This window comes from Patiria miniata, unplaced genomic scaffold (genome assembly GCF_015706575.1).
Source record: "Patiria miniata isolate m_02_andy unplaced genomic scaffold, ASM1570657v1 HiC_scaffold_8, whole genome shotgun sequence".
Classification (NCBI taxonomy): Eukaryota; Metazoa; Echinodermata; class Asteroidea; order Valvatida; family Asterinidae; genus Patiria; species Patiria miniata.
In genome coordinates this window covers 9,962,583-9,986,789 of record NW_024037075.1, presented here as the reverse complement: position 1 = coordinate 9,986,789, position 24,207 = coordinate 9,962,583, and the positions used below count along the sequence as shown (strand labels likewise).

General features: G+C 40.9%; 1 protein-coding gene across 1 annotated transcript; it reads right to left on the bottom strand.

Annotated features, from left to right (window-relative positions):
- Positions 1 to 19,252: 19,252 nt before the first annotated feature.
- On the bottom strand, positions 19,253 to 21,513 carry LOC119719715. Its single transcript, XM_038189213.1, has 3 exons — positions 21,280 to 21,513; positions 19,878 to 20,157; positions 19,253 to 19,462 (listed from the first exon to the last, which is right to left on the bottom strand). Exons 1-3 carry the CDS (start codon positions 21,495 to 21,497, stop codon positions 19,253 to 19,255), a joined length of 708 nt encoding a protein of 235 aa, XP_038045141.1. The 5' UTR covers positions 21,498 to 21,513.
- Between the last annotated feature and the right edge of the window lie 2,694 nt (positions 21,514 to 24,207).

Genomic DNA, 24,207 nt, shown 5'->3' with positions numbered 1-24,207 from the left:
CACAGGCAGGTACCAGACTATTCCTCATTTGCATACGTGTTCAAAAATCTTGCACATGCAAATGATCCAATACCAGGGTGAGAGAGCAGGTAGTGGTGGGCGCGTACTGCTCGACACCCTGGGGACGAGGTTGGTCGTAGACAGGATTGAGTGTTCTGCTTTATTTTTCCAAGATGTCTACTCGCACTTCAAATGGCGTCGTAGACTGGATGGAGTGTTCAACATTGCCTTGAACGTTTTAGTGACGACGCTGATCCGGATTTTTTGTGTGCCGGACTTCTGATTTTCTCCTGCAAAGTAAACTCATGTGTTCGCTTCCGCGTTTTTATTTGCTTCTGCGTTTTTAACTTTCGCGAAACTATGGACATGATGGTCACCATCTGATTCGTGCCTCACCCTGCAGCGAAGGATTTCACCGCCAACTTAGTGTTGATTGCATTATGTGCTGTGTAATTTTAATTGTCAAATTCTTTTTGTAGAATTGTGCTTAATACATGTATTTGACCATTTTGTATCGAAGCTTTGTAGATCTGTTCAATTGTTAGGCCGTTGTGCCTTGATTGGATCTGTTGAAGATCTATTTAGGAACAAACAATCTTTGAGCCAGTTGTAGGCCTGTGCTTTAGGTCGAGTATTTTTAAGCCAAATTGTATGTTATATATTAATACGAAGTCCATTGCCCATAACGCCATTCGTTATTCCAGGCACTGTATTACGTGAAACTTTATGACAAGTCTAGTTTGCGTTTCCGCTCAAATGATCGACGCAACAAATAGACATCGTTGCCGCAAAACTGCATACACAATGGCTAACATAGGCCTTAATATGAATCCAAAGAGTTTAAGGGGATTTCTCTGATGTTGCAATAATGATGATGACTACTATGCCACTGCAGTATTTCCTGGAAATGAAAAACCTGAGTACATTGTGAATGCTGTTCACAAAACGGACCATTATAGGGCTCATGCAATGACATTTTTTAAATGCAATCCTTAAAAACGCACTTTTATGTACCATTTAACCTTATTTTCAATTTCCGTCTTGCCATTTTTAAGGTATTTTTGTGCCATTTTTTGCCTTTTTATGCAAATGCAAATTTCCACATTAATGAACATATATGTGTGGGAGTCCCGATATCATAGGACACCGCCGTTGCGTGTGGTGTGTTTGCCGTGAGAGGGTTTTCTCTATGACACCGCGCGCTATTGCGTGCGGAGGGACTTTCCCTCAATGAGCAATACTTTCGCGTAAACTGGGCGATGAGAAATCCGGACACATGCATGGGAAGAGGCCTACAATGTTCATGTATGCCAGGAACTCGGGAGTGAATAAAAACCGTACATCCTAATGGGAAAAAATTGTACAATTTTGGGGAATTAAAGTTCCAGGAATGCAGACGAGTGTATAGTCACCTCACTCCATGTGACATCCTAACTTTTATAGACTTGACTGACCCTGGGGCAAGGTTTTATGTATATTGATTATTCCTCAAGACAATTTACACTTTGTTAATGTCTAGAACCATTATGAGTATCAAGCCTTGTGAATTATGATATGTTAAATAGGCACTACCCATTTTTCATTTCAGGGTTTTGTTTTTGGGGGGTTTCTATTCCTACCCCCCATGATATGACCAAGCATCCGACTGGTAATAAACCGTAGTGATCGAGAAGTGATTGATTGGTGTCCAGCTTTCATCCGTGTTTAAAGGACGGACCCCAGCCCTAGAATTAAAGTAGGGTAGACCACCACAGTAAAAATGGCGTCGTAGACAAGATGCTGGGAGTTATTGTCATCAAGCTACCTCTACCGAAGAGACCCCCAGAGTCGGACTGGATGATGGCATCACCGGGCGGTGTGGCTGAGGCCATACGCCGGTATCGGCGTGTAGCCACTTTGACATTTTGTCATGTAGTTGTACTTGTGTGACGAGCACAAGTCTGTTTGTATTACTGGCATATGCCAACTTGTTTTCATGGTGCACAGCTATGGGTATTGATGTATAACCCTGCTATGTGAGACTTTTTGACAAACTCACTTTTTTGGCTCACAACAGAACATTTTGAGTAGTGTTGTTGGAAAGTGCCAACATTTTGTATTCACGTACTACTTGTAAGGTGTGCTACAGACATTTTCAGAGAAATTGCAGCCTAGAGTATTCTTCTGTATTTGTGCGCTTTCACTGATCTATCCAGGGAATTTTGGCATTTGCATCCCCTGTTGACCCTTGTTGTATACAGCTTCATTTGAAGACTGTTTGTATTGTATGGGTCTACTCTTTTCTGTCCAATTTGTTCCAAGGTGGAATCTGTCAACATTTTACCTTCCTGCTTTGTATGCATGGAATTCTAGTTCTAAATTTGTAGAACTATAATTGTGCTCACTGTTGAGTGGTTTTGTGAATGACCCATTGTGAGATTTTGTTAGGCAATTTCACCAGAATATTTTAGACCTTGTAGAGACATATATTGTGGTCAGTGAATATAGTTCACTTTCATGGCTAGGCTTTTCCTAATATGTTTTGACTAGATATTTTTTGTTAAGCGTACGCATTTTGATTGCATATATTGTATCTAGTCTTATTGTAGACATGTGACATTTTGTATTTGAATTTGGCCCTGATTGTGTTTACATCAGCTGAGATTCTTGTATAGCTTTGAAGCTTATAACTTTGGTTTGAATTATGGCCACAAATGAGGTCTTTGGTAAATGTTGTTGTGGAATCTCATAGAGCCTTTATTGATACTATTGTTGGAGCACTGAAAGGTATCAGTTGTCCAGTGCCTCAGCAAATTCAAGATTTGAAATGTGATCAATCAAGTTGGGAAAGAGACCCACCTGTTACAGAAAGGGCAAAGTGTAGTCCATGGCCCAGCAATTATATCTGATTGTGACATAGATGTAGATCACTTTAGTTCAAGTGACCATGATAGTCTGTTACCACTACTCGAAAGTCAGAAATACTTAATCGAGTTAGAAGTCAGAAATACTTAATCGAGTTAGTAAACATTTTGGTTTTGCAGCAGCAACAAATTAATGAGCAGTTAGATGATCTGCAATCCAATATAAATATTCTGCTTGAACTTAGGGCAGAGGAAAAAGCAGGGAACCAACTGGATGAGCCTGCGTATTACCCTCTTGATGAGGTAAATGATTCCAGTACTTTGAACAAACCTCATGGTGATGACTTTGTGATTTTGACAGAGAGTTCTGTTGATGATTGTCAACATTCTTGTTCACCTTGTATTTGTGATGAAAATTCTGATTCAATGATGAGAGTGAGTGGTCATCTGATGAGGATTTAATTTTGGTCGTTGTTCCAAATGTTGATGAGGTTGAAAACAAATCTCCTGTAATCCGTAATTTCAGTTCGATTAAGGGAGCGAGTCAAATTGGATCTTACATAGCTCATATAGGCCAAGTTACACCTGTACACTACATGTAGTTCAAGTTGGAACACATATGTTCACCCAAAGTCCAGAGGAGTTTGGATTGAGGCCCTCTGAACGTCGTACGAGATTTTGGGGTTGCTGGCCAAATGCAATTACCAAATTATTTATCATTGATTCTGCTTGACGATCAAGTTAAGTAATAGGTCCCGGTACTCCTATTATAGGACATGGTTTGACCAGCCTGGCACCCTGTAGCTTGCTACTTGTTCATGTTTTATAGTTACTATAACAAAGTTGTTGGTTTACAAAATATTTTGATAGTGTGCTAGCTGTATTGTTATGCTAACGTGTTCCAATATCTTATAAGAAGCATTTTGTTTTCTTATACTGTGTAAAAGTTGAAGAGCGAGTTTGAATTCTTCTGAAATCTGTTTAACACAGTTTGGCAGTGTTGGAGGTCTCGAGGCTGGCCTCGAGGCCGATTGTCATGGCCTCGGCCTTGGCCTCGGAGGTGCAAGGCCTCGGCCTTGGCCTCGGAGCCTTCCGGCCTCGGAGAATCGGTCGAGGCCGGCTCGAGGCCGGCTCGAGGCCGGCTCGAGGCCGGCTCGAGGCCGGCTCGAGGCCGGCTCGAGGCCGGCTCGAGGCCGGCTCGAGGCCGGCTCGAGGCCGGCTCGAGGCCGGCTCGAGGCCGGCTCGAGGCCGGCCTCGAGGCCGGCCTCGAGGCCGGCCTCGAGGCCGGCCTCGAGGCCGGCTCGAGGCCGGCCTCGAGGCCGGCTCGAGGCCGGGCTCGAGGCCGGCTCGAGGCCGGCTCGAGGCCGGCTCGAGGCCGCCCATTTTGATGTGTATTCTATTCTAATTAATTTTATTTTTTTACCGTATCAAATCCTCGAGATTCTGCCGCAGTGGCAGAAACAAACGCATATACAATGTACGCACGAATGAACTGGAAATGGTTGCATTGAACGTACTCACGTACGTAGCATCTTCGCCTAGCCTGCGCTTCAGCTTTCCACGTGCGTGCAAGCCTTATAACTGTTACCGCGTGCCAGACTACATAAGTCTGGCACCAATCCCATTTGCGTACAATAACATGTGGTAGTAGACTAGTCTGGTTGTAGTGTTGTACAAAATTTTCTCGATTCGCCTCTGTACCCCGACCTTTAAAAATGATTTGCGGCAAGGTGCGGCAATCTTAATCATTTCTTTTTATAGGCCACTGTTTCAGTAAAAGTCTGAACTTTCTGGGTACGATCGAGTGTACTGGTCCGTACCATTTTTTTTTCATAAAGATTTGATAAACACAATTACGATTTATCAAGTAGACTTTATTTTTACACGGCGATTTAAATGAAAGTTCCGGCTCACACGGTAATGTTTGGCGCAAATGGTCGATATGGAAAGCGCGATTTCAGAATTCGTTTTTCCATCCAAATGAATGCAAAGTTCTGAATGAATGTTTTAATAATAGGAGTCAGTATTTCTCGTGGTACCAGGATATTTTTTTGGTATTTTTAGAGCCATGTTGATACTTATTACATGTATACGCACGGTTTGAAATTGACTAATTTTGCGTGATTACAGATATACGGCCAAAACCTCTGGACTCCCTACCTCTTGCCATGATCTTAAAATACTTCGAAGCCAAGTTGGATTCAAATCGGATGATCCGAGAATTCATGGTCATTTTGATGAACTGAGTGATATCATGCACGCATGTTCCGTGTTGCCGTGTTGTTTGGAGCGGGATTGGCCACAGACTTTGTCTGGTATCGCGGTATTAACAGTGATAATGCGTGGACACATCCCGTTGTGTGGAGCGGGATTGGAACTATTCTTTGCCCGTGCGTAACGGCGGGCCGTCTGGCATTGTCTGGTCGCATCAAGGTGTTTGCTCGGCGCGCGCCTGGACAGTGCGAAGGTCGGGGGGGGGGGTCGTAACTTTTTGGTTATGAGTGGTAAAAACCTGATTCAAAAATCAAGTTGTTGCTTATTTAATGGGGATTCCTATGATATTAAGCATTTTGATAGGTTTTGAAAATAAGATTTATAAAACATGCTAAAAGTAAATGATGTAAATCTTACAGAATAGAAACTCAAAATTTGGCCATTTAAATTGTTGTATCTCCAAAGGGCAAACACCTATGAGCCTGATTCAAACGCCATTGATTTTGTTTTGTAATTTGCTTTCAGTGATACAAAACTTAAAATTTCTTTCTTTAAAAAATAAAATTCGCCGGACTCCCTACAAGAGGAAACCCATTGCAAGCTGTAAATTTGTAAGCCAGGCACTCCAAAACTCAGCGAATTCAACTAAAAAGATGTTGAAACTCCAACATAATCTTATCCTTGTTTTAGTCATTTATATTTTATTACGTGTTTTGATAGCTGGCCTCGGCCTCGGCCTAGGCCTCGGAGGTGGTGGCCTCGGCCTTGGCCTTGGCCTCGCGGTTGTGGCCTCGGCCTCGGCCTTGGCCTCGGCCTCGGAGGTTGTGGCCTCGACTACAACACTGCAGTTTGGATTATTGAAAGTACAACATTGTAACTTCTTTTTGACACCAGTTTTCTTTAAACACTGTATTCTATACAGAAAACAAGATGATATCTTTACTACAGCTTGAAGTTAACGCTTGTAACAGTAAAGTAAAGACGGATGTGTACCTTTAAAAAACTGTGTATTTTCCACATAATGAGAGAACGAAGAAAGATTTTCTATAGCTTTTCATTTAAGTTTACTTTTGATTGCAAATGTGACCACAGGAGCTGGTCCAAGTTAGAGCAAGGATGCTGCATGAGTATCTCAAACTCAAAAATTCAATTTGTTAAAGATATTTGTTATCTCCACTGCTTGTTTTAAAGGTTATTGATTGTAACTAATGTAAACTAATGTGCATATCTCCTTGGGTCATTATGATGCTTATGTACGTGCCATTCGGGTCGCATGGCATAAAAGCGGGGAAGTTGTGGGAGTCCCGATATTATAGGACACCGCCGTTGCGTGTGGTGTGTTTGTCGTTGAGGGGGTTTTCTCTATGACACCGCGCGCTATTGCGTGCGGAGGGACTTCCCTCAATGAGCAATACTTCGCGTAAATGTACCGGGCGATGAGAAATCCGGACACATGCGTGCGAAGAGGCCTACAATGTACATGTATGTCAGGAACTCGGGAGTGAATTAAAACCGTACGTCCTAATGGGACAAAATTGTACAATTTTGGGGAATTAAAGTTCCAGGAATGCAGACGAGTGTACAGTCACCTCACTCCATGTGACATCCTAACTTTTATAGACTTGACTGACCCTGGGGCAAGGTTTTATGTATATTGATTATTCCTCAAGACAATTTACACTTTGTTAATGTCTAGAACCATTATGAGTATCAAGCCTTGTGTATTATTATATGTTAAATAGACACTACCTATTTTTCATTTCAGGGTTTTGTTTTGGGGGTTTAGACTATTCCTACCTCCATGATATGACCAAGCATCCGATTGGTAATAAACCGTAGTGATCGACAAGTGATTGATTGGTGTCCAGCTTTCATCCGTGTTTAAAGGACGGACCCCAGCCCTAGAATTATAGTAGGGTAGACCACCACATATGTGTGATGTCATTTCAGGCAAGAAAAAATAATGATACATCTTTTTTTTATAAGCACAAAAAAGTTGGGAGATTGTTTGCTATTTGGATGTCATAGTTTTTCTTTTCTTTGACTATTCGATGTTTTGTCACAAAACAAGTTTTGAAACTTTTCTCACAAATGTTTCAAACGGGTATTTTTTTTTGTTCACACTTTGAACAGAAATCCCCTAAACCTCATAGTGTTTTCCTGAAATGACATCACAGCAACAGCACACTCAGTTGTCCCAAACATTATGAACATTTAAAAAAATATTTAAAGCAGTACACTTGTCAATAAAATTAACCAACATGGGATGCCCAAAAGTTTGTATACATTTAAGAGGAGAAAAAAGTAAAACGTAATCTTAGGAAAACTTCATCCGATGAATCCTTTAAAGCAAATCGCCTGATAAATAAAAATTTAGTGTAGTTTGTTAGTTTATCGGATGAGCCTTCGGTAATTTGGCAGCTGTGACACATGCCATTATGCCGTGTTGCTCTTGCGTTACTGTAATAAATACACGTATGCACACGCGCGCATGTGATGGGTGTGCCCACACAGTGTTCACACATAAAGTGCTCAGTGTGAATACAAATTATTATGAATATAAGTTGCATCCTAAATGCTGTAGTTTCATTGGTCTCGAATGGCCACGGGTCCAGTCGATAAAACTATTTTAAAACCAATCTCCAAGATTAAACCGCAGTGAATTAACAAGCCTTATTGGCACTAACATTTTATGATTGAGTCGACGTTTTGAAATAATTTGTCATCCTTCCTTTCTAAATTCATTTTTTTTTAAAGGCAATCAAACGCTATGAATTTTCTTTTTCTTTGTCCTAACTTTATTTACAGACGTCCCTGAAAATCAGGCAAAACATGTACGACACTTTCTGATTTTAAAGGGCAACCTGTTTTATTTCATTTCATTGAAAACTGGAATGAATACTGGAATGAACGACTTCAGTGTCATTTGCATCCCGTTTCTTTTCCTTTGGCTTTTGGGAATTTCCAGGATGTCACAAGAGTGTCGCAATGTCTAGGTCTTCACTGCCATCATGACGTCAAAGTGGGTAATAATGGGTGTTTACATACTCGCATTAACACTTGTGTATATTTTTTTGCGACAGATCCCATTTAAACCCGTTTTCTGATCCGATTTGACTTCGGCCACTTTCGTAACGAGGAAAAAATGAGGACTTCTGTTTGGTTCTACGCACAGTGCCTCCCTGGACCCAAAACCTTGAGACGCTACTGATAATAACGTACCTGCATAAACTTCCACTCGGCAACTTCCGTGTTGTCTGCAATTCGGCAGGCGGGAGCAATCTGGCACCCCTGCAATGGATTAATACGTGAATCATATACATTACTCGATCGTCTTAATCAGCCATCATAAACTCGAAAGGGGAATTTATGAAGCTACTAGACATGCACACAATAGGGAACAAAAGAGTGAAGGCCCCCCCCCCCCTATACGTCTCCACAGGGCAATTTCTATAGATGAATAGTCTCCACAAGGTTTTCACGAAATAGATGGGTTTTACTCAAATATAGTGGGAATTTCCAAAGGTATGTTGGTCCGTCGGAAATGGTAGAGTTTTAGAAAAGGGATATTTAGTCCGAATTTCAGCCAAGGAAATTCTGGTTAAAATAGGAGCATTTTGAAACTGTACTTTCAAACTCGAAACTTCAAGTACACGAGAAAAAAGAAATATCTCCACGATACAAATTTCAATATGTGTGTACATGTGTATATTTGTTGTCCGTCCCGTGAAGAATGTATCAACGTGGTAGCGTAGTGATGATGTGTATGGGGCTTGAGATTAAAAGTGGGCAAACAATATGGCATTCAGAATACCCACAAGAAGACCCATCCAACATATTACATGACAGGACACATAATACAGATGTGCACAATGAGATCTGCACGGTACGTCACTAGTTACATGGGGTTTTTTTTTCAATAAAAGACCACACTACTTACCTCGTATGCCAAATTTTATAAATATCGCTGGTCAACAGCTCGCTTACGTCCAGCCATGTATCTGGCTTATCAGCAGTAAGGTCTAAACGGTCGCGTTCTTACTGTCTCAATGAGTCGAATCTCACATACAGCCCATTTATATTACTCACTGGCTTTTGTACTGTTTACGATGAGTAATTTAAGCGGGTGATTTCCAGGATGTCGCAATCATTCTTGCAACATCAGGGTTTTTTACGGAGCCCCTAAAGGGACATCCAAAATTGTTTTTTTTTATCTCGTGCGCACGACATAATATCTCGTGCGCACGACATAGTTATCTCGTGCGCACGACATAATTATCTCGTGCGCACGACATAATATCTCGTGCGCACGAGATAATTATAAGTATTAACGGTGCTTGCTGCACGTGCAGCGGACGAGTTTGTGTGTAACGAAAGCAGCGTGTCAGGCACTTTACGCTATACATTTCAAGTCATATCAGTTAAAGGGAATATACATCATTTGCTTTTGCTGTAATTTTCAGAAATGGATGGAATTGGGGGGTTGGAAATATATAGGAAATATAGTTACACTGACTTTTTTGAGGTTTTGGGTTCGAAAATGCTATAAAAACCAAGAAAAACGATCATTTTCCTGTAGTCTGGTTCCCTGACTCCATATAAGAAGAAACAGAGCAGTTTACATACATTGGGGAATTGTAAGTTCAGGGAACCAGTCTAGCTGGCTCGTACCCGTTCATATGTTTGTAATCGATTGCAAACAAGTGCGATGGTCAATTGGGGCCAGTATTTGAAAAAAAAGCCAGTTGTTTCCAACGCTGATCGGCCGATCAGCGTTGGAAATTGATACAAAAATACCACTTTTCTTGAAAATGACAGTATACCAGGTGCCATGATTTTACAGGATGCTTTACACTGTCATTCACTAACAGTCCAGCAAGGTATTTCAAAATGATTTGGTAGTTTTATTTTTTGATGTTTGCAAATGTTGTATTTTCCCTTTAAAGGACGGGGATTTTTTTTAGGGGGCCGCCACTGGTGATTAATTTTGTCAAGTTTTGCTTTTTTCTGAGAGAGAAGTGTTTTATGCAAAAAAGAACCGGTACCTGCTGGCAAAAATCAGGGAATTGGTGGACAATAACAAGAAAATTGCCGACGTGAATTAAAATTGATTTAAAGGGGAAGGAAATGAGGATTTGTTATCAGCATCAGCAGTTTGAATGGATGCGAGTCAGACGGTCTTACTCTCCCTCCCATTTTAAACGAAGTCTCATTATGAAAAATGAACGGAAAGTAGCGAAGGATGGTCGACCTTTTAGGTTTCTAAGGGTGGGAATAAAGTTAAAGCCCCTGCCCAGAGCAATCAGTTCAATGAATGACAGTTTTTTAGCCTTCAGCAGTGATTTTCTTTGCCTCATTTTTACGGTTTTTTTTGCAAATTACGGGACTGGTCAGATCTTTCTCCGGCTGCTTTTGGTTGGCTTTTGTTGATTCTCCTCGCCATGCCCAAGCAGACTCCTATGGGTGCGTTTATAGTGGAGCTGCTTAGGTCCATTTTTTGGCCCAATTCGTGCACTTTGTTTTAAAAGCATGGAAATTGGCATGTGGGGTCAAAATGGGTTAGAAACCATTTTAAAGGTGCAACCTTGTATTAAAATTACCATAAACACCAGTGCTAAATGCACATACTTCAAAATTCGTTTAAAAATACTCAGAACTCTCACATGTATATAAGCTGCACAGAAAAATGGTGACGAACATGTCATTTTTCATTTTCTGTTTATTTTTGGTGGGTTGACCATTGACTTTTCGAGATATTCTCACCCAAAGAAGACGTCCCCTATTTTCTCCAAAGCGGAAAAGTAGCCATCTTGAAAAACGGTCCCTCCACAACATGGCAAAATAGCGCCACTTTCGAGCCCAATTGCATCCAAAATGCTCAGAATTGGTAAAAAGATTTGGAGACATTTTCGAACGATTTTTCCACGACTTTTAGGTCAGCTTTACCAGTATTTTTTCTTCATTGCATCTGATGAAGTAGTTGTTGCTACGAAAGCTTATGCACAAATTGTTCTTTAGTTAGTCATTAAAGTGCTTCATTTGTTTTTTTACTTCTGCTAGTATGATTGAAATGTTAAATTATAACAAAAGAAGAAATTCTAAACTTCATGTCTGTGAAAAAAAAATCGCCGTTATTGATGCCGAAACGTCAATACTGGCCACTGGTAAAGCTGACCTAAAAATCATGGAAAAATCGTTCGAAAAGGTCTCCAAATCTTTTTACCAATTCTGAGCATTTTCCATGCAAATTCCATGCTTTGAAAACAAAGTGCACGAATTGGGCCGAAAAATGGACCTAAGCAGCTCCACTACAAACACACCCATCGAGTCTGCTTGGGCATGGCGAGGAGAATCAACAAAAGCCAACCAAAAGCAGCCGGAGAAAGATCTGACCAGTCCCGTAATTTGCAAAAAAAACCGTAAAAATGAGGCAAAGAAAATCACTGCTGAAGGCTAAAAAGCTGTCAATCATTGAACTGATTGCTCTGGGCAGGGGCTTTAACTTTATTCCCACCCTTAGAAACCTAAAAGGTCGACCATCCTTCGCTACTTCCCAATCATTCTTTATAATGAGACTTCGTTTAAAATGGGAGGGAGAGTAAGACCGTCTGACTCGCATCCATTCAAACTGCTGATGCTGATAACAAATCCTCATTTCCTTCCCCTTTAAATCAATTTTAATCCACGTCGGCAATTTTCTTGTTATTATCCACCAATTCCCTGATTTTTGCCAGCACGTACCGGTTCTTTTTTGCATAAAACACTTCTCTCTCAGAAAAAAGCAAAACTTGACAAAATTAATCACCGGTGGCGGCCCCCTAAAAAAACATCCCCGTCCTTTAACTGATATGACTAGAAATGTATAGCGTGAAGTGCCTGACACGCTACTCGTCCGCTACAAACTCGTCTGCTACACGTGCAGCAAGCTCCGTTAATACTTATAATTATCTCGTGCGCACGGGATAATTATCTCGTGCGCACGAGATAAATATCTCGTGCGCACGAGATATATGTCGTGCGCACGACATATATGTCGTGCGCACGTGATAATTATCTCGTGCACACGAGATATTATGTCGTGCACACGAGATAATTATGTCGTGCGCACAAGATATATGTCATGCGCACGAGATATATGTCGTGCGCACGATATATTATGTCGTGCGCACGAGATAAAAAAATAAGTTTGGATGTCCCTTTAGGGGCTCCGTAGTTTTTCCCTGTAAACGTGAAATAAAATTGGGTACTACTCAACCTCGTTCCAATGGTGTAAAACAGCTAGTACGCTCCCAACACTGCCTGCTCTCTCAACCTGGTATGGGACATTTGCATATCCAACATTTTGGATAGTTACCTGCCTCTTTAAGGGCGTAGTAAGGCCATTCTTATTGGGGTTCAAAAAATCTTGAAAAAGGGCACTTGTTCATTCGTGCTAACGGACAGTGTATGGGGCTTTTCAGGGCGATACATGCGCGAAATTAAAAAAGGCACATGTAACAGAGCTGATTGCTACGGAAGTGTATTTAGGACATGACCAAAAAAAACCATTTCCGGCCCTTTATTTCGCCCGGGCGGATTACTATTTCGCCTGGGCGGATAACTAATTCGCCCGGGCGAATTATTATTTCGCCCGGGCGGATTACTAATTCGCCCGGGCGGATTACTTATTCGCCCGGGCGAATTACTTTGTCGCCCAGGCGTATTACTATTTCGCCCGGGCGGATTACTAATTCGCCCGGGCGAATTACTCTTTCGCCCGGACGGATTACTAATTCGCCCGGGCGAATTAGTAGTCTGCCCGGCCTGGAGAATTAGTAATCTGCCCTGGCGAATTAGTAGTCTGCCTGGGCGGAATAGTAATTCGCCCGGGCGGAATAGTAATCCGCCTGGGCGAAATGCTTATCCGCCCGGGCGAAATACCAATCCGCCCGGGCGAAATACCAATCCGCCCGGGCGAAATACCAATCCGCCCGGGCGAAATAGTAATCCGCCCGGGCGAAATAGTAATCCGCCCGGGCGAAATAGTAATCCGCCCGGGCGAAGTAGTGGGCCTAAAAAATATTTTCGGTCATATCCTAAATACGCTTCCGTAGATTGCAGTCAGTGGCCGTGTCACGCACAGAGCCCTGTTAAAGTTGACCTCAGTTTCTTGTCACGAGGTCACGCACGCATGGCCCAACAAGCCTACGCGAGATTTTACGAGACTGTTTTAGAGACTACAGAAAAACACGAACGTACCTGGATACATGCACTACATGTTTGGCCAGGATGGCTAGGTTAGTGAAAAGTTGAAATCGTGTGCTTCATTTTTATACTAAATATAACTGCTTTTGACAAAAAATAAAGTGTTGTTACGACGTGTCAAACAAAAATCATACTTTATAGCAACAAAACAGAGGGCCGATAGTTTTAGGTGTACATTTGATTCTTAAAAAAAGGCCGAATGAAATGGCAAAGTTCAGTAGATAGATGATAGTATACGCTTCATTCTCATGTGAAACACGTGCAGGAGACATAATTGTTTGGTCCAAATCGCCGGTTGAAAAATGAAGACTGCGAGATTTCATGATTTGCAATCACGATGTACGCGTGCAAACGTACGTAAGTACCGGCGTACGCAGCCGCGTAGGCCTGAAAAAAAAAAAAATAGCTCGCGCAAACGTGCAATGAATGACAAGAATATAGGCCTTTCTTTTGAAACGTCACGCATCACGTGACAAAACAAACCCGCCATTTTGGTTGGCAAACTACCGATGTTGACAAATCTCGGGGCGTCGTTTCCCGCGCAATTCGAGTGTCACAGCAGCTGAACAGTCCGCTGACGTTCGTACGTCTCTTGGAAATACGAAAGGTGAAAGCGGCCGGCGGCGTCACAATGGTTGTTACTTGTTGTTGTTGCAACAAGCGGCACATGAAAGACTCGGGAATAAAATGTTTCCGTTTTCCCGATTTTGAGGCCTTTCCGGTGCAACGGCAGGCTTGGGTTTGTGCCGTACGGCAACACAGCGACTGGACAGATGTCTTTGATGAGCAGTGGCAACCATCACAACATGATAGGATCTGCAGTCGACACTTTGTTTCTGGTCAGTGAACAGGTAAAGGTCTATCACTAGGCCTACATGATCTATGGGCATTGTTTGAGGTTTTTATAAATCATGAAAGCTTCAACCGGTTAAGATTATTTGTGTTTTTATTTCAACAAACCATGGGAGGAATTAGACCCGTGAACGTGGCGTTGTATGTATATAGCCACGTTCACGGGTCTAGGGAGGAATAAATTAAAAACATAAGAATCATGAATGATTAGGCCTAGGCCAGGGGACCTAGGCTAGGGCTAGCCTGGCCCTAGGCCTCCAGGCCTATGATAAAAAAGGGTCTATTCTTAGGCAATTGACGAGGCAAACCATCATGACCATGCTAACCAGCATAAGTCAAGTGCTAGCCTTGACATGGCCCGCACTGGAGTAGGATAGACTCCAGGACTCTGCATCATCATGCATGCAATAAAATATTTTGGGTATTTATTATTATTATTGATAAATGGATAGTAGGCTATTATGCAAAGAAATAGGGGGGAAAATGTAGCTGAACTCATATTGCAATTTCATCATAACCTTTATTTTATTTTAATTATTCTTTATCTTTTCTGATTTGGGATTTTGCAGGAAATTACTCCAGAGATGACAATCATGTGGACTTCATTCCAACTGTATTTAGCGGAACTACAGCTGACCAACTCAGGAAAGGGCAGGAGCAACTTAAACGTTACGAGAGATGGCAGAAGCGCTCAGATCGAAAGAGGAAGCAAACCACCACTTCACCATCCACGCCTCAGCTGGAACCAGACCCAGTGACTAAGTACGTTTGCATTTTTCTTATGACGTTTGATTTACATACACTATCAGTCTCCTTTTTGAAAAGATCACTTCACTTAATGAGATGTGAGAGAAGTATCAGGGTTCTCGCGGCATGAAAACAAAAGATAGAAAATGAAGTCTTATATAAGGTCAAATAAAAAAAAACATGTTTAGTGCTTGCCTTTTTGCAAAAAAGGAAGCGGGAGGCCCTTTGATTGATTTAGTTCTCCAAAATGGCCACCTGACTAGGCTATGTTGCAAAATGGCTGCCAGTTTTTTGTTTTTATTATTACCGCCATTGGACTCAGGAAATGACATGCCAGCTTTTTATGGGCTAGGCCAAAATGATGTCTATTTAAAATTTATCATTTTTTGGTTGCTAAAAAAAATGAAATAGGAGGCGGCCTCCAAAGAGCAAGTGGGCGGGAACGCTAAACGTGTTTTTTTTTATTATTTGACCTAGTTCTTTTCTCAAATTCCAGCCCTAAACAGTAAATTAATAGTCATGGAATTTTTTTGAGGACCAATATATATTTTGAATTTTAAACTTTTTGTAAGTTCATTTTTTTTTTACTTCAGGCCCAATAAAAAAAAACAGGTTATCATCCCCGCCCACATGCCTTTTTGAAGCAACCGCCTTTCATTTAAATTTTTTATACACCTCAATTTTTTTTATAATGCATAAAAATAAAAATTAATTGGGTACTTTGATTAAATACATACAACATTGTTTAATGTGAATAAGTTTACTCTACATAGGCCAAAAAATAATAGTTCCGCATCTGGTTACTCTACCTACCCTGAATGGGGAAAAAAACCCCAGCACATCACGGCTTTCCCTACATGTATACCTACCTACTCATGTAATTTTCAAATGCCATGTATTAATCAGAAGCATTTCTTTGGCCTAATGCAAAGCCTAATGCTAATTGCCTTTTCCCAAAATCTTTTTGTTTTTTAAAAAAATTTTCCAGCAGCTCGCCTTTGCTGCCACCATCCACAAAGAGGAGGAAGGAAAATTGTGTGCACGAAACAACTACCCGACAAGCTTCAAGTCAGACCATGGATCCCCAGGAATGTGACCCACACAAAATGTACCGTGATGAAATAGCAAATCTAAAATCTGATATTCGCTCCCTACACAGTAAAGTGGACAAACTAAAGTGGTCCAATGATAGAATTAAATCTGACCAAAAATGTAAATTCTATACTGGTCTTCCTTCTTATTTAGTTTTTTTGTGGTTATTTCATCAGCTTGTTCAGGGTGTGTCTTCTTCGTTTTGCAGATGTCTTAATTTAAAGGATCAGTTATTTTTAGTTCTTATGAAGCTTAGGCTGGATTTACTTTTTGATGACATAGCGGATCGCTTTCATATTTCACGATCCAGTGCTTCCAAGATATTTAATTTATGGATTAAGCACATGGCTGGCAAGATGAAGCCATTGATACATTGGCCAGATAGAAACACTCTTAGACGCACTCTTCCCAAAGCTTTTAAGAAGTCAAAGAAGTATCGCAAAACAACAGTCATCATTGACTGCTTTGAAATATTTATGCAACGTCCTTCAGATCTCAAACTTAGAGCACACACATATAGTCACTACAAACATCACAATACTATCAAAGTTTTAAAAGGCATTTCACCTACTGGTGCAGTTATGTTTTTGTCCAGATGTCTTGGAGGTAGAGTTTCCGATAAAACATTGACCCAGAAGAGTGGGCTTTATGAGAAACTGTTGCCTGGTGACCTCATCTTAGCTGACAGGGGGTTCACTATTGGTGAGGAACTTGCTGTACATGGTGCCACTCTGGCCATTCCTGCATTCACTAAAGGGAAGAAACAACTATCTGGACAGGAACTTGCAGGTTCACGCAGTCTATCAAATGTCCGCATTCATGTAGAAAGAGTCTGTGGACACTACTGTCCATTTCATTTTATACCCTAAACGGGCTCCTTGCGCAAACAAGAGAGGCTTCTTTGTTACCACTTTTGAGAACCATGTGCATGAATTCCTGAATGTACCAAAGTTTTTAGTCACAGTGTCTTCATGTGAGAGTCAGGCGTGGTCAATGCGCAAATATGTTCATGTTTCTAACAATGGTCTGCCAGACTAATCCGCACCCCACTGACTTCTGATCTTGCTAAAAATGCAGTGGATAAACTGGGAACCAGTCTAGGTCTCCCCCAACTCTCTTTCTCTGACTCTGAACATAAGTACGAATCTTTACCATGTCAATAATGGAGTAATTAAGGCCCCCAAAAAAGTCTCCGGTTTCTGGTGTGCGGGCGCATCGCCGTAGCCATGCGCGTCGGCAAAAAGAAAAAGTTTTTTTTTTTTTAATGAAAGATGATGTCTCAAACCGCCAAACTCACTGGTTTGACTGGAATCCTGCTGCTGCACAATTTTAACATGTTTTTAGATGGGGTTATGATCAAGAATAAGCTTTATACGGCCTCTCTGGACTCCCATTATATTTGCATAAAGTTAAGTCGGGCACCATTTGCAGTCATCAGACGACATTTGAAAAAAAAAAGCCGCGTCGCCGCACCACTTTTTCGGCAAGCTCCATACCAGAAACCGGAGACTTTTTTTTTTGGCCTAAGGTTCCACAAATTAGATTTTTTAACTGTGCTTGCTCTTCAGTGTGTGGACTGCAGAGCAATGCAGTGGCATAGCCAAAGGGCACCCCCAACCAAAACATCCCGAGTTTCCTTAATTAAGGTGACAAAAAAGGTTTTGGTAGTTTCATCTGCCGCTCTATTTTAATTTTCATTTTCTGATTCCGGTTATAGTACAGTATTTTCATCTTGATTGGGGATGAGTGAAAAAATACATGCATTGGGGTTCACTGTTTTAAATGCATCTAAATCTAGATCTCAAGTCAAGTGGCTGTTGATGTGGGGTTAAATGGTCATACTGTAGTTTTTAGAGTGGTTATCGGTCAAATTCCCTTCATTTTATAGGCAATCTTTATTCCAAAAACATGCATAGGGGTTCAATCTTTTCAATGCGAGATCAACCCTTGCCATTCTTGCATTCACGAAGGTGAAAAACTATCAGGAGAAGAATTTGCAGGTTCACACAATCTATACAATGTCCAAATCCATTTATTTTACAAGAATAAATAATTTCAACTTAACTTTTTTATTCCATTGCTTTTTGTGCAAATTTAAATATGGTGAAGTACAGGAACAGTATAAATGTACATAGGTTGGCCTATAGTTTGACATGACCTAAGGCAAACAAAAAAAAAGTCTCCGGTGTCTGGTGTGGAGTTTGTCCCAAAAGTCGTGCGGCAACACAGCTTGTTTTTTTTTTCACTTTTTTTTTCAAATGTTGGCTGATGATTGCAAATGGTGCCCGACTAAATTTAGTGCAAAATATATGGGAATCTAGAGAGGACACATAAAGCTTACTTGTATACTTGATCGCAACTCCCATGTTTTAAAACACGTTAAAATTGTGCAGCAGCAGATTCCAGTCAAACCAGTGAGTGTGGCAGTTTTGAGACATCATCTTGCATTGAAAGTTTTTTTTTTAATTTTGCTGGTTTGCATGGCTACGGTGACGTGCGCACACCAGAAACCGGAGACTTTTATTTTTTGGCCTAGCACAAATAAATAGGCCTAACTGTAATACATCAATAGTTTTTTTAATATTTTGCCTTCAAACTGACCATACAACTCACAAAAATATTATTTAAATTACATTTGAATTTGAAATACATGTATATGATAAAATATGTGATATTCCAATTCTTCTGCAATATATTAATATTTAGGCCAAACAAAATAATTTGTGTGTTTACGGTAACGGTCTGGGGGGAAAAAATCCAGGTAGATAGGTAGGGAAATGATTTTATGCTGTGATTTTTTTTTTTTCCTTTCATTCCAGATTGAATGTTCTTTTGCAATGTTTGAGACTCATCAACAATATAGGTACTGTATTTTTTTGCAAAATGACACAGTTTTAGGATGGCAATTTGGCCACAAAATTTCCAGGTACTTTAAACATGACATTTTTTTTTTAGCCTATGGGAATAAATATGTAATTGGTTGGTTTAAAACATGTACACTTAAAACCAAATTGGTTTGTGAACAAAAAGTTGCCAGAATTTTAGATTACAGTGTACATACATGTAGTAAAATTGCCTTTTAGTGATTTGTTGTTGTGTCAGTTCATGACAGAAAGCCAATGAGCAAACTTTCCTCACAAACGTCAAAATGAAAGATGCCAATTGTTTTTCCATAAAAAAATCTTAATTACACAGTTTATTTTATACAGTATATTTAACAAATGTCTAGTGCACTTATAAAAAATTATACATTCAAACAGTCAATGGCTTTGGCTCCAGCAAAACTTTGTGGATCTAGGTTGTGTGCATTTTTTGTTGTTGTGTGGACATTTAACCTCCACACACTGCACCCCACAACATGTGCAACTGACCATGGCATCAGGAGATGCTCCAAGAAATGGTGAATCTGGGTCTATGTAGAGCCCAACATCCCACAGTGTAACATTTTGATGGCCCTCTAACTCTAAACACTGTTTCAGAGAAGCCAAGGCCACTGACTCATGATCAATCCCCCATTTCATGGCCCTGGTTGGAAAGAACGAGTTAAGTCCCAGCATTTTGGAGCAGAGTGAAGAAACATCCCTCTTTGATGATCCATTCATGAATTTGACCACAGACCCCAGTACTGATGCAGTAATTCTACCATAACGATAGAGGTGCCACAAGTTCGATTTTCTCTGTCCAGATGTGCTTGATGCAATGAGTTCTGCTTGCTCTTCAGAGATTTGCTGACGGTCCAGAACTTCAGTTGCTTTAAGGTGACAATAGGGTGTTGGTAGTTCTGTCTGCAACTCTAGTTTTACATTATTTTCATTTTCTGATGCTGTGTCAGTGTCTTCATCTTGCTTAGGGAGGAGTGAAAAAAATGCATGCCTCTGGGCTTACCCTTTTAAATGCATCTAAATCAAGATCTCCTAAAGTGGCTGTTGATGTACGGTTGAGTGGGCGTACTGACCTATTTTCTTGCCGGCCTTGACTTGACTGATGTTTAGGCTTTGTGAAGCTAAGATCTTTAAGGGTACATGGGTCTAAGTCCCTCCCATTCATGCAGTCTTTGTTCCAACTACAGGCCTTTTCAGTACATGCCTGTGAAGTGTAACCTAGGCGGTTCGCTGCCTCCAACTTGAACATTACTGCTGCAATATGGCTGCATGCCTCTCCAAGCCTGGAAATCAAATATATGTAACACAAAATGATGTTAATGGAAGACAATCTCCTTATCACCCCAATCCAAGAACGCAAAAGTGTAGGGCCCCTGTTTAGTTTCGATCAAATTGCAGTCAAGGTGTTTTCTTATTTAAATATGACCTTTTTAACCTGAAGCAGATTTCTGATGACACATTTCTTTTGTTATTGTTGAAGTTCCTTGGGGTAGAAATTCAAATGTTCTTATGCTGTTTATGGTTGGTGCTATGTGATTCAGCACACCTTACGTGTTCACAGTACCCCCAAATTACCCTAAAAAATCACCACCCCATACATGAATGTTCCTACTGTCACCGACTAGTTTCATTGGTTAGTCAAATAATTAAAAGTGGATTTTGTTCCCTCATAGGAACCAGGCCCGTAGATACACAATCACCTTGTGAGTCGGCACTAAACCTAGACCTGTTAAGCTAGCGTCAATAACATAGCCAAGTTCACGGGTCTTAAAACATAATATTTTTGTCAGATTTTAAAGTAATATTCCAAGTGATTTTTGATGCACTTCTAATGACGTAAGCAATTAATTTCGTAAAGCGCATTGATTTTTTTCCTGATGATGTAATGAGCTATGTAGGAATAAATTATTTTGCTTTGCCAACGACTACTACTAGCATTCAGTAGTTGGCTACTGTTACTATTGTAAAGTTGGTACTTGGAGGTACATGTGACTATTAGTATTAAGTACCATTTACCCTGAAAAAAATATTTGCACTTAAAATCCTTCAACTTGGCTAAACTTTAAAGAGTAAATCTTGGAATGAATTTTTACAAAACATAAAGTAGGCCCCTAGTCATAAAATATTTATATGCTGCTTCTGAAAAGCATGTTGTCCTTTTCGGAATGAACGTTGCAACCTGACGCTGCTTTTTTTTTTCTTCAAAATTATATCATCTCATCATAATGATGATTGGACATGACTCTGGGACTGAGAAACACTTCCAATTTTGTTACTGTTAGGAAATACTTCATAAATTCTCTTGACTGTCCATACTAGACTTTGTACACAACCGCTAAAGTGGCGTCAGGTTGCAACACTTTTTCCTTGTCACAAAACAAATCGAAGTAAAGCTCTTCTCTTACCCTGCCATGCACATGCAGTGAGCAGCAACTACTGATCCTGTGGATTTGTTGATCATAATCCAGGTACTCACAGGGGGTTTGGTCAAGCTCTGTGAATGAGTGACTCTGCTTCGAAGTACACACACAGGGCTATCAGCACTAACTGAAGAATACAGTATGGCCTGGACAAATCCATTCACGAAGTAGCTGTAGGAGTCCAATGACTTAAATGATTTCATTGAGTCTTTAGTGTATGGGCCAGGTGAATTAATCAAATAATTAAACATGTCGCCATACTCGAAGCTTTCAGGCCACAAGGTTGGGTTGTTACTGTACTGCAATCCTCCTCCACCGAACGGATCCGGTATCTGTAAAGTTCCGTTTGGAAATTGAACTGTTAATTTGTCATTGTACCTTTCTCTCGATAACTGATCAAGTTGGTTGACATATGATGATGTACACTCCGAACGACTTGCCTTCGGAAAATACAAATGCTCTTCATATATTTGATTAATAACGGATAGTATCGGCCGTCTTCTTGCGTACGAGTGCTCGTCCGAGTCCATTTTACTATTTAGAAAGTGCGCTGAAAGCAGACGTTTGCCAACCAGCAAATGCGCATGCGTCGGTTTCCGGTCAATGTTTACAAACAATGGAAAGGCCTATTAAGCAGACCAATCAGTGGGCGTATGGGGTCACAAGTTGTAGCGTGAATAACCGACTCCATGAAATGTGGACTCATTGGTAGTACTGCGCACGCGTGAGTACTATACTATGCTATTTTTAGGATCGTTTCGGGAGAGTGACCTGTCACGTGCGAGGGATCAACCAATAATAGGGAAATAGGGGTCCGATTTTCATAGGAGTCGGATTTTCATGTGACACCGTGTCTAGGTTCCTTGCTCTATGCTTTTAAATAGCGACGATCTTTTCGCGTTGTGAAAAAATGGAAGTTGTTGGAAGCATTATAGGTGTATATAGAGCGCTGGTGAAAAAAAGGCATTCCAATGGAAAAGGGCGGTCTGCACAAAATAGGCCTACATGTATTGTACTTACAGGTACTTACAGGTCCTCTTCTGATGAAAGGCCTTGTGTGGCCTCTACTATCAGATCTTCATAAAAACTAGATTTGAATTCTGGTGTGCGCAAGCCTAGTGTGGAGGTGGATACTGGCATGGGCGTCGCCAGGATTTTTTCTAGAGGGGGGCAAAACAATTTTTTGCCAAAAAATGCTTGTATTTCTCAACACATTCTCGATTTATCAGTTTTAGAGGGGGGCAGGGACATTTCCCCCACCCCCCAACTCATTAAATTTACACCACTTTGTCTTCGCGCCTCTTTTTTTTTCAGTTTTTCTTCCTTTTTTTTTTTTTTTTTTTTTGCTTTTCCGGGGCCCCCTTGCCCCCCCCCCCCCTCGCGACGCCCATGGATACTGGGGTGTCTATGTCATATTTAAAGGGGTGTGAAGCCCCACATCTTATCCAATCTGCCCTCAAAGGACTGTGTACTAGGAGCTGAAACCACAACTTCTGGGAGGCTATTCCATATGTCAGTACATCGATGCACAAAGGAGTACTTTCTGACATCCAACCTTGTCAGGATCTTGTATATTTTATACTGATGGCCTCTGGTCACACTAGAGCTTAGGGGGATGAAATTGGAGACTTTGTTGTCATACTTTCCGCTAAGTATTTTGTACATTTCTATCATATCTCCTCGTATTCGCCGATAGGCCAAGGTTGGTAGTTTGAGATGTTTTAGCCTTCCCTCGTATGACATGTCCTTAAGACCTGGGATAAGTTTGGTCGCTCGTCGCTGTACACTCTCCATTTCAATTATATGTTTCTTGTGACGTGGTGCCCAGACTTGGTTGGCATACTCGAGATGCGGTCTTACCAGAGCTTTATACAACAGGAAACTATCCTCATCCAAATGGTCGTACGTTCTTCTAATTAAACCCATGATTGAGTTTGCTTTATTTATCTTTGTCGACATGTGACTTCCAAAGCAAACTTTATTGTCAACGATGACCCCAATGTCCTTTTCTTCATTAACTTGCTTCAGTGGGTATCTGTTAACTCTCTCCCATGGTATATTGTTGATCTTCTACTTTGGTCTTCCCGATCCTCATTACTAGTCATAGTGCTACATTTATCTGGGTTAAATTTAAGCAGTGAATCCTTTGTCCATCCCACCAGGCGGTTTATGTCATCTTGGAGTTTGTCACAATCCTCCTCGGTTAAGATACATTTAAATATCTTGGTGTCGTCTGCAAATAGGTAGACTGTTGAGTCTTCTATCACACTTGGTAGAGAGTTGATGTATATGACGAACAAGATTGGCCCTAAAACCGACCCCTGGGGTATTCCACTCAGAACTTCGTACCATTCAGAGTATGCACCATTTACTGCGACTCGTTGTTTTCTATTACTGAGAAAGGCCTCAATCCACTTTAGAATTGGCCCTTGAATACCGTAGTATTGCAGCTTATCAATAAGATGTCTATGGGGGACCTTATCGAAAGCCTTCATGAAATCACAATATACCACATCGATTGCTCCACCAATATCCAGGATCTCTGTCCACTCATTTAGTAAGGTGATAAGTTGCAAAACAGTTGATCTGCCACTGATAAACCCATACCGTTTGGGGCTGAAGAGATTGTTGTCCTTCATGTAATCCACAAGTGAGTTCCGTATAAGAGTTTCCAAGACTTTTGGTCTAAAGTTACATGTCACTTTTCTGCTACCCTTCTTGTGGATGGCAGTGATATGTTGGCCCTCTTCCAATCATCGGGTAGGATCCCTGTTTGTATTGAAGTGTTCAGTGAAGATAATCGCCAGAGATTTGCTGCATACTTCTCGTAACTCGTATAACTCCCTTGGGTGAATTTTATCTGGTCCTGGCGACTTAGATGTTTTTAGTTTATCCAACACATTGTACACAGAT

Excerpts from the sequence above, each read along its gene's own strand:
- LOC119719715 (XM_038189213.1), bottom strand. The coding sequence starts at position 21,497 with ATGAAATCATTTAAGTCATTGGACTCCTACAGCTACTTCGTGAATGGA. Across the intron at positions 20,158-21,279 it reads CACTGCATGTGCATGGCAGG|GCTTGGAGAGGCATGCAGCC; the intron begins GTAAGAGAAGAG and ends TTTGATTTCCAG. Across the intron at positions 19,463-19,877 it reads ATTTAGATGCATTTAAAAGG|TGTTTAGAGTTAGAGGGCCA; the intron begins GTAAGCCCAGAG and ends TCTCTGAAACAG.